The 15,630-nt window shown below is 36.1% G+C and overlaps 1 protein-coding gene across 1 annotated transcript in view; it reads right to left on the reverse strand.

The window, feature by feature from the left end:
- Window positions 1-2,551: 2,551 nt before the first annotated feature.
- Window positions 2,552-15,630, reverse strand: part of SERINC1 (serine incorporator 1) — a 37,233-nt gene continuing 24,154 nt past the window's right edge. The window contains exons 4-10 of the mRNA XM_040474524.1: window positions 10,422-10,501; window positions 10,051-10,188; window positions 8,285-8,454; window positions 8,085-8,175; window positions 6,338-6,482; window positions 5,992-6,222; window positions 2,552-4,112 (exon numbers count right to left, since the gene is read on the reverse strand). Of these exons, the coding sequence (XP_040330458.1) occupies window positions 3,977-4,112; window positions 5,992-6,222; window positions 6,338-6,482; window positions 8,085-8,175; window positions 8,285-8,454; window positions 10,051-10,188; window positions 10,422-10,501 (991 nt within the window). The 3' untranslated portion in view covers window positions 2,552-3,976. The remainder of the gene's footprint in view (window positions 4,113-5,991; window positions 6,223-6,337; window positions 6,483-8,084; window positions 8,176-8,284; window positions 8,455-10,050; window positions 10,189-10,421; window positions 10,502-15,630) is intronic.

Raw genomic sequence — 15,630 nt, forward strand, 5'->3', positions numbered from 1 at the left:
GGGATGGGGGATGCCTTGATGTCCTTTTGCATCTTTTCACACAGATCCAAATTGAGGAAAGAGTAACGTGAAAATTGAAAATCTGGAAAGTGATTCCTCTAAATACTCCCATTTACCAGAAGAAGTCTGTATACTGCCTGTAAAACAGTATGAAGACTGTGGTATAAAAGTAGGGCCAGAGGAGACAGCATAGGACTTAGAGCAGCTGAATGTTCCTTTAGGGTGGATCATGGTGTTTTTCATAGGGATGGTATTTTCAAATGGATGGTATACTCAGGTGATAAGTTTCAGTGTGAAAATAGTCTGCAGACTAGGAAATGGACCTAATGATACTGTGATGAACATATGTAGAATGTTACATTTAAGAATTAGAGCCTAGGGGCGCCTGGGTGGCGCAGTCGGTTAAGCGTCCGACTTCAGCCAGGTCACAATCTCGCGGTCCTGGAGTTCGAGCCCCGCGTCAGGCTCTGGGCTGATGGCTCAGAGCCTGGAGCCTGTTTCCGATTCTGTGTCTCCCTCTCTCTCTGCCCCTCCCCCGTTCATGCTCTGTCTCTCTGTCCCAAAAATAAATAAAGGTTGAAAAAAAAATTTTTTTTTTTTAAAAAAAGAATTAGAGCCTAAATGTTCATTTCAAGCACACATGAAATATTTGAGAGTTGGTTGCATATTAGACCATAAAGCAAATCAACAAATTTCATGGAACTGGTGTCAGACTAACTACAGTACAAATAAACTAGACCTTTACAGTTTTGAGGAGCACTGGCATATTTTGTAGTGACCTTCAATTTGGGATTACCATGCTTCTTCTCATGATTAGACAGAGGTTATGGGTTTGGGAGTAAGAAAGATCAGAAGTGAAGTGCCATTTTCACCACTCATCAGAATATCTTACTGGTTGTTTCTCTGGGAGAACCCTAATATGCTCATTAAAAAAGGAACAAAAGTTCTCTTTATCTTAGAACACAGAAAATCAAAGGTGGGAGAATAGAACATCTGCTCAGTAAACGGGGATGCTTTCAGAGCTGTCATAGGGCAGTACTAAGAAGTGAACTGGCCTAGTGACAAGTTTAACATAAAGGACTACAAAACAACTGACGTAAGGTAAGGTCTTTTAAAAATTGATAAATTGAAGCTAATCAAAATTAAGTACTTTTGCTGTGCAAAAGACCCTGTCAAGATGGAAAGACAAAGCTACAGACTGGGAGAAAGTATTTGCAAACCATGTATCTGATAAAGGATGAGTATTTAGAATATATGAACTCTCCAAACTCAACAAATTAAACTGTCCAATTAGAAAATTGCCAAAAGGCATGAACATTTTACTGAGGACATATTCATGGCAAATAAGCACATGAAGAGATACTCAACATCACTAGCCATTTGGGAAAGGCAAGTTAAAACAATTGAGATAACACAATGTTCTTATCATAACGGCTAAAATAGGAGATAGTGACAAAGGCTGGCAAGGATGCAAAGAAAATGAATTGTTCATACATCAGTGGTGTGAATATGAAATGGTACAGTGACTCTAAGTTTGGCAACTTCTTGTAAAATAATCATTTAACCCATCCACCAAGATTTCTCTCTTCATCCCTGGTTCCAAAGACCACGAATTCCCATTTCTTTATTTGCATCATTGAAAGCATGTTAATATAAATGAAATGATCCTTTGTAATAACCTTTTGGGATTGGCTGTTTTTACCCAGGATACCTCCCTGGAGATCCAGTCGAGTTGTTTTGTGTACCAACAGTTTACTCTTGTCTTATAGCTAGTATTCCATGATATGGATGTACCACTGTGTGTTTAAACATTCACCAGTTGAGGGACTTCTGGGTTGTTGTTAGTCTGGGCTATTGCAAATAAAGTGATAAGCATTCAGGTACAGGATTCCGTGTGAACATAAGATTTTTCTGAATAAATGCCCAAGAATTTTATAGGCATTGTCTTGCCCATAATATTGGGGGAATCAGACCATTTCACTAAACCTTGGACTAAATGGAAGAGTACTCATTTACAATTATATTCTTATTCTCCCCTCCCTCCTTGGTAAGGGACTTTAAGTAGGCTTCAGCCCCACATGGGAGCTTGAACTCATGACCCTGAGCTCAAGACCTCAGCTGAGATCAAGAGATGGACGCTTAAGTGAGGCATCCAGGCGCGGGCCCCCCCCCCGTAAGAGACTTTTTTAAATACCATTTTGTGTCAGAAAGCACCAATTTGCAACTTAGGAAAAAATGCCTACAGGACACAGCAGGTGTAGAATAGCTATCTAATCAATTAAATATATTCTCCAAGTTAAACTGGTCCACCCACTAAAGGTTCTTTAGGAGAACATCACCTTAATTACCTGAGATCCAATTTCAGGTGCCACTTACAGAGGACCAAAAGGGTGTGATGTAACTACCACCTTTAAAACAATTCAGTTTTTCAGGACACAAAATGGACAGTTAACCTTCTTGTTTCAGGTTCTTTTATACGCAGGAGGAAAAGTAGGTCTGAGTACTACAGCCACCTAAATTTGGGTTGCTAAAGAATTAATACACCACACACTTTGTCTTGAATTCATTTATTTAGAGATAGAACACAGCCATTCAAAATGATGGAACACAATATCAACACCCAGAGTAAAGTTGGGGAATTAAGTTGAATTGTTATATATTTCATTTACATTAATAAATACCTTAAAAGAAGCAAATGTAGATTTTAAGATTCATTAAGACACTAATGATGTGTACAAGTAAGTTTCTAAGTTAACTGTCATACTGCTTGATTTTTCAGGTTGAAAGATTATCATAAACTATATATTTTAATTAGATGGCAGCAAATACAAAAGCATTTTAAATATCTTCTGAGCTGTAAAATGTACTGTAAGCAGTTTATATTCTATAGCATTCTGTCATTCTGGCCTCAGTTTATGGGTAGAAGGCAAGCTGGACACCAGCAAATATAAATTATCCACCACTAATGAGGTATAAAATCTATTATGCATGTATTTGAATAGAAGTTATTTTTAAATGCCAAAAAATGCCAGCTATTTTTGGGAAACCTGGGATTTCCCAGCTTGGCCACAGATTAGAAATCTGAGCTTCAGTTTCTTCTTACTTATAAAATAAAGGTTTGGATGAGATTTTATCCAAGTGTCTCCTCAAGCCTAGTATATTGCAGTTTCTTCCTGTCCTATCAAAAGTTTACCACTTTCGATTTTAAAAATGGACGTTCACAGTCATTTTCAACAACTGCCTTCTAACCCATGATTATCATTTTCAAAAGCTTTGTCTAAATCCTTCAGAGTTCTAACATCTCCAATGAACCTATACTTCTGCATATGTTCATAATAACCAAAACGAAGTTCACTATGTTTGTATGAAAGGCTATCCCTACAAAGGGAAGATTACAGCCTATTTGGGTATTCAATTTAGTAACCCACCACTACCAATCTTTCTCTGAAGGCTCCTGTGTCTCAATCTCCATCATAATCTACAGGGAAAACCTGAAAAGATTATTCAGACAACTGGCATTTAAGTGACTTGCTTACACAATTTTACAATAGCCACGTTCTTTGCAGTCTCTTGTAGGGCAAGGCATCAAACATTTCAAAAGGCAGCCATACGTTTCCTTTTATACTTTCTAAAACAGCTTAGATAGCAGAATTTAAAAATCAAACTGTCAAGCAGTTTTATTCTTACTCTTAACTTCACAGGCATAGAACTAAGGATAAACCTAACAATGTCCACTTTTCCTAACTCACCAACAGATTCCTAAATCTCTCCCTTTGTGATTCATTCTAACACATATATCAATGCACATGGCAAGAATATAATGAATAAAATGGCAAGCGATAAAATCTAATTCATGCCAGAACACTGGAGAAGTTACATGGGAAGCACACACATACACAACTTTACAAAAGTTGGGAATACTGTTAATCTCAAACAAGCAATGATCCAAGTGGGACTTTCATGCCATAAGTCCTGTTCAGTCAAAATCACGATTTGTAAGAACAAGTGGTGCCACTAGTGTCCAAACATACAACACAATGCCGATCCAACTAGAAGAGATTTTCACCCAGACTGCTGTCCACTGACTTTTCATCTCACGAGAAGGCTCATACCTAAAATTTAAGAAAAAATTTAAAGGGTTGGATTATCAGCCATCATGCTACTTAGCTTACTTCCTAAGTGTTCTTTGTACACAGTTTGTGATAACAGACATACAACTTCTGGGCTAATCTGCTGCCCTGCTAGCCATACTACATTAATAGCAAATGTGAAGGTAAAATTCAATGTTTCCTTTAAAGGAGGAAAGGACGCAGGCCTCCAAGGTCGCTCTTTTACTGATACTCAGATGCTCTTTACGTACAGTCCCCACTTTCCAAAAGTTTATGTCAGGCCAGTTTGCTTTTACAAAACTACATGAGTAAGGGAAGTGGCTTTTTTCTTTTTTTTTTTTTTTTTTAATTTTTTTTTTCAACGTTTATTTATTTTTGGGAGAGAGACAGAGCATGAACGGGGGAGGGGCAGAGAGAGAGGGAGACACAGAATCGGAAACAGGCTCCAGGCTCTGAGCCATCAGCCCAGAGCCCGACGCGGGGCTCGAACTCACGGACCGCGAGATCGTGACCTGGCTGAAGTCGGACGCTTAACCGACTGCGCCACCCAGGCGCCCCTGAAGTGGCTTTTTTCTTAAAGGCAGAAATTCTATTTGGGTTTAAGTAACAAAAACCTATACCAATGTAATCTTTTATAAAAGTGTAGTAGTGTAACACCAACTTTGAGAAAATGGGGGGAACCTGTATTTCTGGCTTAGTAGTTCTGAGATACAGAGAAATGGAGTTGTGTAACTTCTGGGTAAGTGAAATGTCCTATCCTGTGTACAAAATATAATCTGTTCCAAGTGTATATGGGAACCACTCTCCCACTTCAGCCTTCTCAGATTTAAGACACTGGAAAGAAAATACATCTCAAATTTAACTGGTTTTTGTGCAGATGAAACATACCAAAAATATTTTTGATCTAAAGTGTTTTTTTTTTGATCTAAAGTTTTTTATTTTTTTGATCGAAAGTTTTTTTTAAGATTTTTTAAGTAATCTCTACACCCAATGTGGGGCTCGAACTCAAAACCCCAAGATAGAGTCGCATGCCCCTCTGAGCCTGTCAGGCACCCCGGTCTAAATTCTTAACGTTTACTATTATCTGACAGCCAAAGCTGTGAATTATTGAGAACTACATGGATTCTCATCATTTAATATGTTCCTGCAGTGTAGGAATTCTTAAAAATACTTCAATAATAAATACCAGTAAAGACTGCCCTCAAAATGAATAATCTTTTTCCTACATCTTTTTTATTAGTCTTCTTACAAGTTGTAAGGGTACTATGCATTAAAAAGTATTCAAAACAGAACTGCCCAAACCATATAGTTCAACTTGAATCTTAAATGGAATCTTTCAGTAATCATTTTGACAAAATTAGAATTTTTGAAAACAGAAATAACTACCTTCCTATTACTGGAAAAAGACTTACGTATTATTAAGTGCTAAAAAAGTATACATTACAGCTTTGAAGAGAATCCAATTTTAAAGTAGCCATGTTCTTTGCATTAATCTACATTAATGTATTTCACCTCAATTCTGAGAACTTTAGTGCTTTTAAAGACAGTTTGAACAAAACAGAAAAGGTATCTTCCACTATGTCAGGAATTGGGTTAACAGTATTTAAAAAATTAGGAAAACCATTGTGGTGTATCAACCATCAACATGGTATTTCTGTAAAAAAATGTTAGTAAAAAATCGAAGCTTTCTATTTTAATCTCATCAAGATATGGATAATTTGTCAATGCCAAAGGTAGTCTGCATTTCTCATACTGATCTCACTTAGATGTAAATTTTGAAGTACACTGGAGGTTAAAAAGTACTTCATACCATATGTTTTGTGATGGAATCATGAAAAACATCAAAATTTCCACATGCAAAGTTTTCATGAAATGTAATTACCTGTACCAGTTGGTAAGGGTCATCATGATATAGAGTGAAGCCAAGAAAAGCATGAAGTGAAAGAAGGAATAACTGTAAGTAACACCATCCCTTTCATTATCTACAGCTCGGTGAACATCATCTCCATCCTCCAGTGATCCATCACTTCTGGCTCCACCATCTTCTATTAATGTTGATTCATCACTTGTTAGAGTCAATTTATTAACCTGACTATTGTTCGAAGTGCGGATGCTGCATGAAAGACAGTTAAGGAAGAAAGAGAGAAGGAAAAAGGGTGTTTTTTAAAAAATGATTTTTAAATGAAAGGCTAGATTTCTTGTTAAAAAAAATGCAAAATTTTTCTTACCTTGAATAAAATACACACAATAAAAAGAGGATTAGTCCTATAATTCCTTGAGCATGCCACCACTGGACAGACTGCCCTTCCTTTGGAATAGTGCTTGTTGTATTGTACCCAATTATGCTTAGTAGACTTGGGTTGCAGTTTGTTTCTGTAATGTAAATTAAGGTCGAATTAATGTTAGAACACTATAGAAAGTATTTTTCAGGTCCTAGTTACAGTTGTTTTTCTTCTTTAACTCTTTAAGATAACTGCTATTTATTAATGAGACTTAAATATTACATTGCTAATTTTATAGAGGTGCTTGGAAAAATCAAGTAATTTCATTTTAAACCTCATGTAAGAGCGGAAATATTTTTAAGCTTTCTACTGATCAAGAAACAGGTGAAATTTAGATAACCTTTGCAAAGTATAATAAAACTCTAGCAGAGTTAGGAATAAAAATTCAGATGTTCTAAACTAAAACAGAATGGTTTCTCCTAACATATATTGTAAGAGAACAAGTTACTTTAATGAAATTTATCCACTTGTCAAAATACATTGCTACATAAGCAAGGTAGCTTACACATAAAATTACCAGTTATTAGAATTTTAGCAAATGCTTTTGTGGTAAGTCCAATTAAGTCATAATGATCTCCTCTGTATTCTTATGTGAAAAAAATTAAAGTTTGCGTAGTGTTCACTAAAGTATGCAAAGTGTTTTTCACGAAGCCAGATAGGTCAATTACCATCTTATTAATGAAAACAATCCTTAATTAGGGGGGGAAAACCGATTCTTAGAGCCATTTTAAGAATAATTACTAAAAAATTTTTTCTAACCACTTAAAATACCTGAACAAATCTAATCTTTCTCTAATAATAAAAAAAAGCCTTTCTCCGACTAGTGATAAATTACCTACTAAGCTTATGAGCTTGAAATCAGATTCAGATAACATATTTTATAATTTTCTTTTTAAGTAAAAGAGACCATTTTCTTCCTTTTCAAAATTAGTAACTAATTTCTCACTAACTTGTTTCACACCAAATGATATTCCATGAGATTAGAAGCCAATATATATCATTTGGGGTGAAACAAGTTAGTCTCGTGGAATGCAATGTAACAGGCCTATAAAGATTCATTAGGGGCACCTGGGTGGCTCAGGTGGATACGTGTCCAGCTACAGCTCAGGTCATGATCTCACGGCTTGTGGGTTCATGCCCTGTGTCAGGCTCTGTGCTGACAGCTCAGACCCTGGAGCCTGCTTTGGATTCTGTGTCTCCCTCTCTGCACCTCCCCTGCTCAGACTCTGTCTCTCTCCCTCAAAAATAAGTATTAAAAAAAATAAGTAAACATTAAAAAAAATTCATTACAAAGCCCTATTATATTCACTTGCAAGGTACTCACAGGCAGAAATAGTATTTTAATAAGTAAAAGAATTATACTGTTTACCACTGAATCAAGGAGCATTTTAACAGCTTTTCTTTCTTGTATACTTTCTTTTGTGATATTGTATATATACTATCGCAAATATGGCAGTACAAATTAGGTATATTTGTTATAATTTTCATATACTCTCTTATAATTTTGTTAGTGAAAGAAACAAAGTAAAAAAAATACAGTGATACATCAAAGATGAAAATGGTTATTATTTCCATATGGTTTATTCCTCTAGAGGCTTATTTTTTAAATGACTTAATTTCATAAAATGACCATTTCTGAAAAAAGAAAAGTTTCAGAATTCATTAAAAAGAAACCCAAGCAAACAAAACATACCTGGTTCATTGGTCATAGCAGACCATGTCAAATACATCGTGTAGACTGTAATTACTGAAGACTGTAACAAACCAGATCTTGGTTGTGATTCCTACAAAGAAAAATTAAGCAAGACAAATAAATATTCTGACATCATTCAAAATTTAAGAAAACTCAGAAAAATGGAAGCTTCATAAAAACTAATGATATAAAGAGCATACTTGGATTTTGGGCAGTATAGACATTACAGAAGCACCAAGGCAGAGGAGCATGTTGACACTGATGAATGCTTTATTTTCTGAACAACTGGCTGGATGAGTATAGTAAACAAAGAATAGGACGATAGCAACTAAAGACAGCAGATAATTCAGAGCTGTAGCTGATAACAATGCTGTGAAGGAAATATAATTGGACAATTAGAATTGATCATGAATATTAGGAATTAGGCATAGGGCTCATTTTAAAAACAAACTTTTTACTCTAAAATGTATTTTAAGCAACTAACATTGTCAGCATTATGCAGGCTATAAAAGCAGGGAAGAATATTATTTCTGAACTTTATCACAGAAAATTTTATAGTCTTCACATATATAGCTCACTATAGTATTTTCAAGGACATTAAGTTAGTAACAGACTAAGTATTTTATTAATAGTAATATCTCCACTACAAACACATTGATGTACATTAGTCATTATTTTCAAAATACAGAAAAATAAAAGGAATATTACTTAACCATAATTGTTCAGTTACAAATGACACTGAGAACAAAACTTTCATTGCTAATGCTAAGCCCACAAAACAAGGCTTTCCCATATTAATATCTTTAAACATTTTTTATTATGTAAGATTAATAAGACAACCTAGTTTCTCCTTTGTAAATTAAAACATACACAGTGTGTTTTTGTGCTATTGTGTGTGCTCCATATACACAGGTGTTTATGTAGATGTGCCAGATGGGGATCCACCCAACAAATATTTATTGAATGCCTACAAAGTTCCAAGCGCTGGTGGAGCAGGGAACAAAACAGAAACTCTTGCATTAAATCTGAACTAAAGAATGGGGTGTTCTAGAACACTGAATTTTCCAAATAACTGAAGCTTATTTCTTTGAATACTAAACTCTTTGTTTTAACCACCGAGATCAAATACCACAAACTGTGTGAGAGAAACATTAGGCTAGCAGATACAATGATACAGCTTTCACTCCAAATTAAAATATTTAGCTGAAACTCAGATCACTTCACATAAAATTTTAGATTTATGACTTCTCTTTAAAGAAATCAGAAAAAAATTAAGCAATACTGAGTTCACGTTTCCATAAGGCAACGATTGTATGAAACTGAGCAGCATCTATGCATTTTAGGGAGGGTCTTCATCATAGTCCCTACTATTTGCACAAGCATTGACTGACTATACACTTAACCTGGTTTTCTTCCCTCACTTTTTGATCCGTGTTTTGCAGTATAACCACAGGACCCAAGATCATCATTATAAATAAATACACATTAATCACACTACTACAAGAATCCCCTTAGGTGGATCTTTCCACTTACATAAAATGAAATTTTCTAGAGTTGCTTTTTATATTTTTTCTGCATGCTGATGTTTATGCCTTATGCTACTGTTTATTTCTAGCAGCCCTAATCCCTTTGATATTTTATCTACCTGTAGTCCCTGTAGAACAGGAAACTAGGCTGTAAAAGGTACATACTGCCAGCAGTAGCCTTTGCAACATCTATTTTAGCCTTTCAGGGTATCTTGGTTTATTTCCTGATTCTTAAGTATGTTCCTAGAGCTGATTCACTAAAAGTTCTCTCAGTAAGTTGCTGATACAGTGTGATTCAGTGCCACTCACAGACTCCTGAAGTAAGTATCTCTTCACAAAAATCTTCATAAAAATCTTGATTTCCCTGTAGTCTACATTATGTGCTCTCATCTTCAAAGTTCAACTATCCTGAAGATGTGCTATAAAAGACAAAAGCTTACCTGCATACCAACATCTTGAGTTCCCTTCTTCCATTTTTTCAACCCATGATTCATTCCACGAATGGGCAAAATCAATAAGTAAGACTAGCTGTATGAGGATGAAGCAAAAAGCACCTGCCATGCCTACATAAAACCACACTGAAAGAAAAAAAAAAGTATACAAACGAGCAGACGGTTCACTTTTTATCACTTCATTTTCACAATCACAATAAACAAAAGGATAAATAATATTTTACACAAATGTCTTGATTTTGTCAACTGGAAAAAAAAAAATAGAAGTAGTGTTACAGTTCCAGGCAACAGTTATTAAAGTTTCTTTATAGAACATCAACATCACACAATTAAAAACAAGAAAAAACAAAAACTGTTACCAGTTGTAAAAGTTCCTTCTGGAATGAAGAAAGCCCCAATAATAATTGCAATTGCTGCGGCAAATTTAAAGAACCAAAATCTAAAAGAAATAGAAATACAGTTTATTAATAAATAATCATTCAACAAAGAGTTTCATATATGAAATCTTTTTTAAGAGCATCTGAAAAAAATAGTTTATGTGACTGTTTAGGATAGTTTTAAGATAGATTTGTAACTAATTCATTATGAGAAAATGAGAATATTCTATTTCACAGGTTCACTTTTAATAATGAATGGATATAATGCTAAGTGAAATAAGTCAGAACCACAACTACCATATGATTTCACTCCTCTGGAATTTAAAGAACACAAACTAACAAAAAAAGACAAATAAAAAACCAGACTTTAAATACAGAGAACAAACTGGTGGTTGCTAGAGGGCAAATGGGTGAAATAGATAAAAGGGATTAAGAGTACCCTTATCTTGATGAGTGCTGAGAAATACCTAGAATTGTTAAATCATACTGTACACCTGAAACTAATGTTAACACCGTACATTAATTATACTTGAATAAAAAAATTAATGGGATATGTGAAAGTATAAAGTCTACTGTACAAATGAATAGGTCTTATAAACACATGATAAATGCTCCATCTGGTTTTAAAAAACCCAGCTCTTAGAACATCAGCCTCTTGATGACATAGCAAGTCCTTATTTTTTGTTCTCCTGCTTTGAACAAATAAATAAGGCATCCATCCATGAACAAAAGTGCTACTATAGGAGTTGTGGGATCCAGAAACATGCCAAGACCAAGGAAGAGTCTTGTGCACCTGTGTATTTGATAATAGGCAGACACACTTTGGTATAGGCTACAAAATTAATAAACTTCTCCAATCCTTCCAAGCTTTTCCCAGTTGGGGAAAACCTAGAGTGCTGATATGGGCAAATACCTATGAATGAGAAACAATTTATAAAAGTCTAGCCCTACTATGGGAAGATTCCCACATGGCCTGAGAGTGTGTGTGTGTGTGTGTGTGTGTGTGTGTGTGTGTTGGGGTGGGAGGGAGAGGAGTTTCAGTGCAAGAGAGAGGGGAAGAACTTTGCCAGCATTGCCCCTATACCATGGTAATACAGTATGGACACTGGCAGCAACCTCTCCCATGGGGGAAAATGAGAGCTGTGAGTGACCAGCTACCCCAATTCTGTGTGACAATTCTGGAGAAACCATTTCTCTCCAGAAGCACCCAGATTACTGAGGCAAACTCCATGACTAACGGGAGGGAGAAGATGGAGAGAGAGGTGGATATTAAAAAGAATTACAGGAACACAGTTTCTGCCAATTACACTCAGGACTTAAGCAGGAAATCTGCTCACAAGCCTCTGGGAGATCCTCAGCCAAGAATCTCTGCTGGCTGGCTGGCTAAGTGGGACCCTAAACACCCAGGGTGCTAAACCCACACTTCCCACTCTGCAGCCAGCTCTTTGTGTGCACTCCTGAGTGCAAGAGCAAGAGAGGAAGCGATAATGAGAGTGCTCTGAGAAAAACACCATGATCTGTAGGCAAGGGAGAAACTACAAATGAGCTGTAGTGCCATCATCTGGAAAACAAAACAAAAAATTTCTGGTAGCCAGCAAGGTGAGTTGTAAGAACCAGGGAAGACATAAAAGCTTAAGATCTTCCACAAAAGTGAGCAAGAAGTGTGCAAGTGTATAAAAGAAATGTGCAGCAAGTGTATAAACACGAGGTCAAAGAGAACCCCAGATGTATCTAACAGGATCAAGAAGAGTATACCCCATTGAAAGCAACCAGTATAAACTTGAGATGTCTCCTACTTCAAATGCGAAAGCAACCAACACAAAACTACAGGAAACATGAAAAATCAAGAAAACATTCCATTACCAAAAGACAATAATCCAACAAGTAAGCTGAAAGGCATGGAATCTTGCAATCTAGTGGATAAAGAATCAAAATAGCTATTTTGAGGAAACTCAACAAGCTACAGGAAAACACAGAAAGATAAATTCAGGGGAAAGAAATACATGAACAAAACAAGAAATTTAGGAGAGCCAGAAGTCATAAAAAATAATCAAATTTCTGGGGCGCCTGGGTGGCGCAGTCAGTTGAGCGTCCGACTTCAGCCAGGTCACGATCTCGCGGTCCGTGAGTTCGAGCCCCGCGTCAGGCTCTGGGCTGATGACTCAGAGCCTGGAGCCTGTTTCCGATTCTGTGTCTCCCTCTCTCTCTGCCCCTCCCCCGTTCATGCTCTGTCTGTCTCTGTCCCAAAAATAAATAAATGTTGAAAAAAAAAATTTAAAAATAATCAAATTCTGGAGCCAAAGAAAGATGAAAGAAATGAAAACTGCAATAGCACTTGCAGCAGGGTAGATCAAGGACAGAATAAGCGACCTGGAGAACAAAAATTTTGAAATAACCCAATAGAAGTGAACAGAGGAGAAAAGAATAAAAAAGAGCAAAGCCCATGAGATCTATAGTATCCAAATATTAGAATAATCAGCGTTCCAGAGATGAGAGAAGGGAAAAAGTTTATTTGAATAATAATGGAGAACTTCTCAAACCTGGGAAATATACAACCGAGTTCACAACTCTAATAGATTATGCTATTATCTCAATGCAAAAGACCTTCTCTAAGACATGAACTGTCAAAGGTGGAAGATAATCCTAAAAGCAGCCAGAGAAAAAATGATCATAATCCACAAAGGAACTCCCACTAAGCTATCAGTGGATTTCTCAGCAGAAATGCTACAGGCCAGGAAGGAGGGGAATGACACATTCTAAGTTTTCAGAGAAAAAAACTTCCAGCCAAGAATACTCGATCTACCAGTCATTCTTCAGATATGAAAAATAAATACTTTCTCAGATAAATAAAAGCTAAATTCACCACCACTAGACCTTCCTTGCAAAAAATGGTGAAAGTTCAAGCTTAAATGAAAAGATGCTAATTAGTGACATGAAAACATATGTAAGTATACAATAAACTGGTGAAAACTAATGCACAGTAAGATTCAGAAAACTCTAATTCTATAATAGGATGGTATGTTAACTATAAATGTTAAAAAAAGTTATTAAAAAAACTATAGCCACTCTATTAATATACAATCTAAAAAGTAAACTGACATCAAAAATATAAAAGGGAGGAGTAAATGGGTAGAGCTTTTGTATACAATTGAAGTTATGTTGCTATCAGCTTAAGATGGGCTTTTATCTCTAAGATGTTTATGTAAATCTCATAGTAAACACAAAGCAAAAACCTAGAGTAGACACACAAAAGATAAAAAGGGAAACAAAGCATACCACCAGGAATACCAATTTACAAAAGTAAGCAGAAATGGAGGGAAAAGAATGGAAATACAGTACAACCAGAGAGTATTGTATAAGGTAGCATTACATATCAATAATTATCCTAAACATGTATGAACTAAATTCACCAATCAAAAGGCATGCTTTGGCTAGATGGATTAAAAAACCAAGACCCAACTATATGCTGGATACAAGATTCACATCAGATTCAAGGACACTCATGGGCTCAAAATAAAGGGATAGTAAAGGATATTCCCGCAACTGGGAAGCAAAAGAAAGTGGGAGTGGTAGCATACCTACATCAGACAAAATAAACTTTAAGCCAAAGAAGGTAACAAGAGACAAAGGTGGCCATTATATAATGATAGAGGGACCAATTCAATTCTCTAAGAAGATGTAACAACCATATATACACTACACTACACACACACACACACACACACACACACCCAACATCAGAATAAATATATTAAGCAAATACAGATTTTAAGACAGAAATGGACAATAAAATAATAGTAGGAGACTTTAATATCCCACTTTCAGCAGTGGATAAATCCTCTAGACAGCAAATCCACAAGGAAATGCTGGATTTGAACAATACATTAGGCCAAATGGACCTAACACATTCATAGAACATTCCATCCAACAGCAAAAGAACACACATTCTCAAGTGCACAGGGAACATTCTCCAGAGTGAACTGATCATAGGATAGGGTTCAATAGTCTTTTCAAACTTAAGAAGACTGAAATCATTCCAAGTATCTTTTCCATCTGTAAGAGCATGAAACTAGAAATCAACAAGAGGAAGCCTGAAAAATTTACAAGCATGTGGAAACGAAACAACACACCCCTGTGAAACCAAGGGGTTAAAGAAGAAATCAAAAAATACCTCAAAACAAATGAAAACAGAAACACATAATAAAATGTATGAGACACTGCAAAAGCAGTTCTGAGGGGAAGTACATAGTGATAAATGTACATATTAAGAAAACACATCTTTAACAACCATAACTGTACACCTCAAAGACTAATAAAAAAGAACTAAGGCCAGGGGCGCCTGGGTGGCGCAGTCGGTTAAGCGTCAGACTTCAGCCAGGTCACGATCTCGCGGTCCGTGAGTTCGAGCCCCGCGTCAGGCTCTGGGCTGATGGCTCAGAGGCTGGAGCCTGTTTCTGATTCTGTGTCTCCCTCTCTCTCTGCCCCTTCCCCGTTCATGCTCTGTCTCTCTCTGTCCCAAAAATAAATAAACGTTGAAAAAAAAAATTAAAAAAAAAAAAAAAAAGAACTAAGGCCAAAGTTAGCAGAAGGAAGGAAATAAAGATCAAGGTGGAAACACTGATACAGAACAGGAAAAACAAACAAACAAACAAACAAAAAAACCCAAAAAAACCCCTGACAAACCTTTAGCTAGACTAAGAAAAAAGAGAGAATACTCAAAATCAGAAACAAGAGGCATTACAACTGATACTACATAAATACATATGTTTGTAAGAGACTGCTATAAAGAATTACATGCCAACAAACTGGATAACCAGAGAAATGGATAAATTCTTAAAAACACAACCTATCAAGACTGAATCAAAAAGAAACAAAATCTGAACAGACCAATAGCAAGTAAAGGGACTGAATCAGTAATCAAAAACCTCCCCACCCAGAACAGCCCAGTATCTGAGGATTTCACTGGTCAATTCTAACAAACTTTTAAAGAGGAATTAATGCCAATCCTTCTCAAACTCTTCCAAATTACTGAAGAGGAATGGATACTTCCAAATTCATTTTACCAGGCCAGCATTACCCTGATGCCAAAGCTAGGAAAGGACACTACAAGAAAACTATGGGCTAACTTCCCTGATGAATACAGATGCAAAAATTCTCAACAAAATGTTAGCAAACCAAATCCGACCATACA

Source organism: Herpailurus yagouaroundi, unplaced genomic scaffold, assembly GCF_014898765.1.
Source record: "Herpailurus yagouaroundi ecotype Mexico unplaced genomic scaffold, PumYag 139, whole genome shotgun sequence".
NCBI classification, from domain to species: Eukaryota; Metazoa; Chordata; class Mammalia; order Carnivora; family Felidae; genus Herpailurus; species Herpailurus yagouaroundi.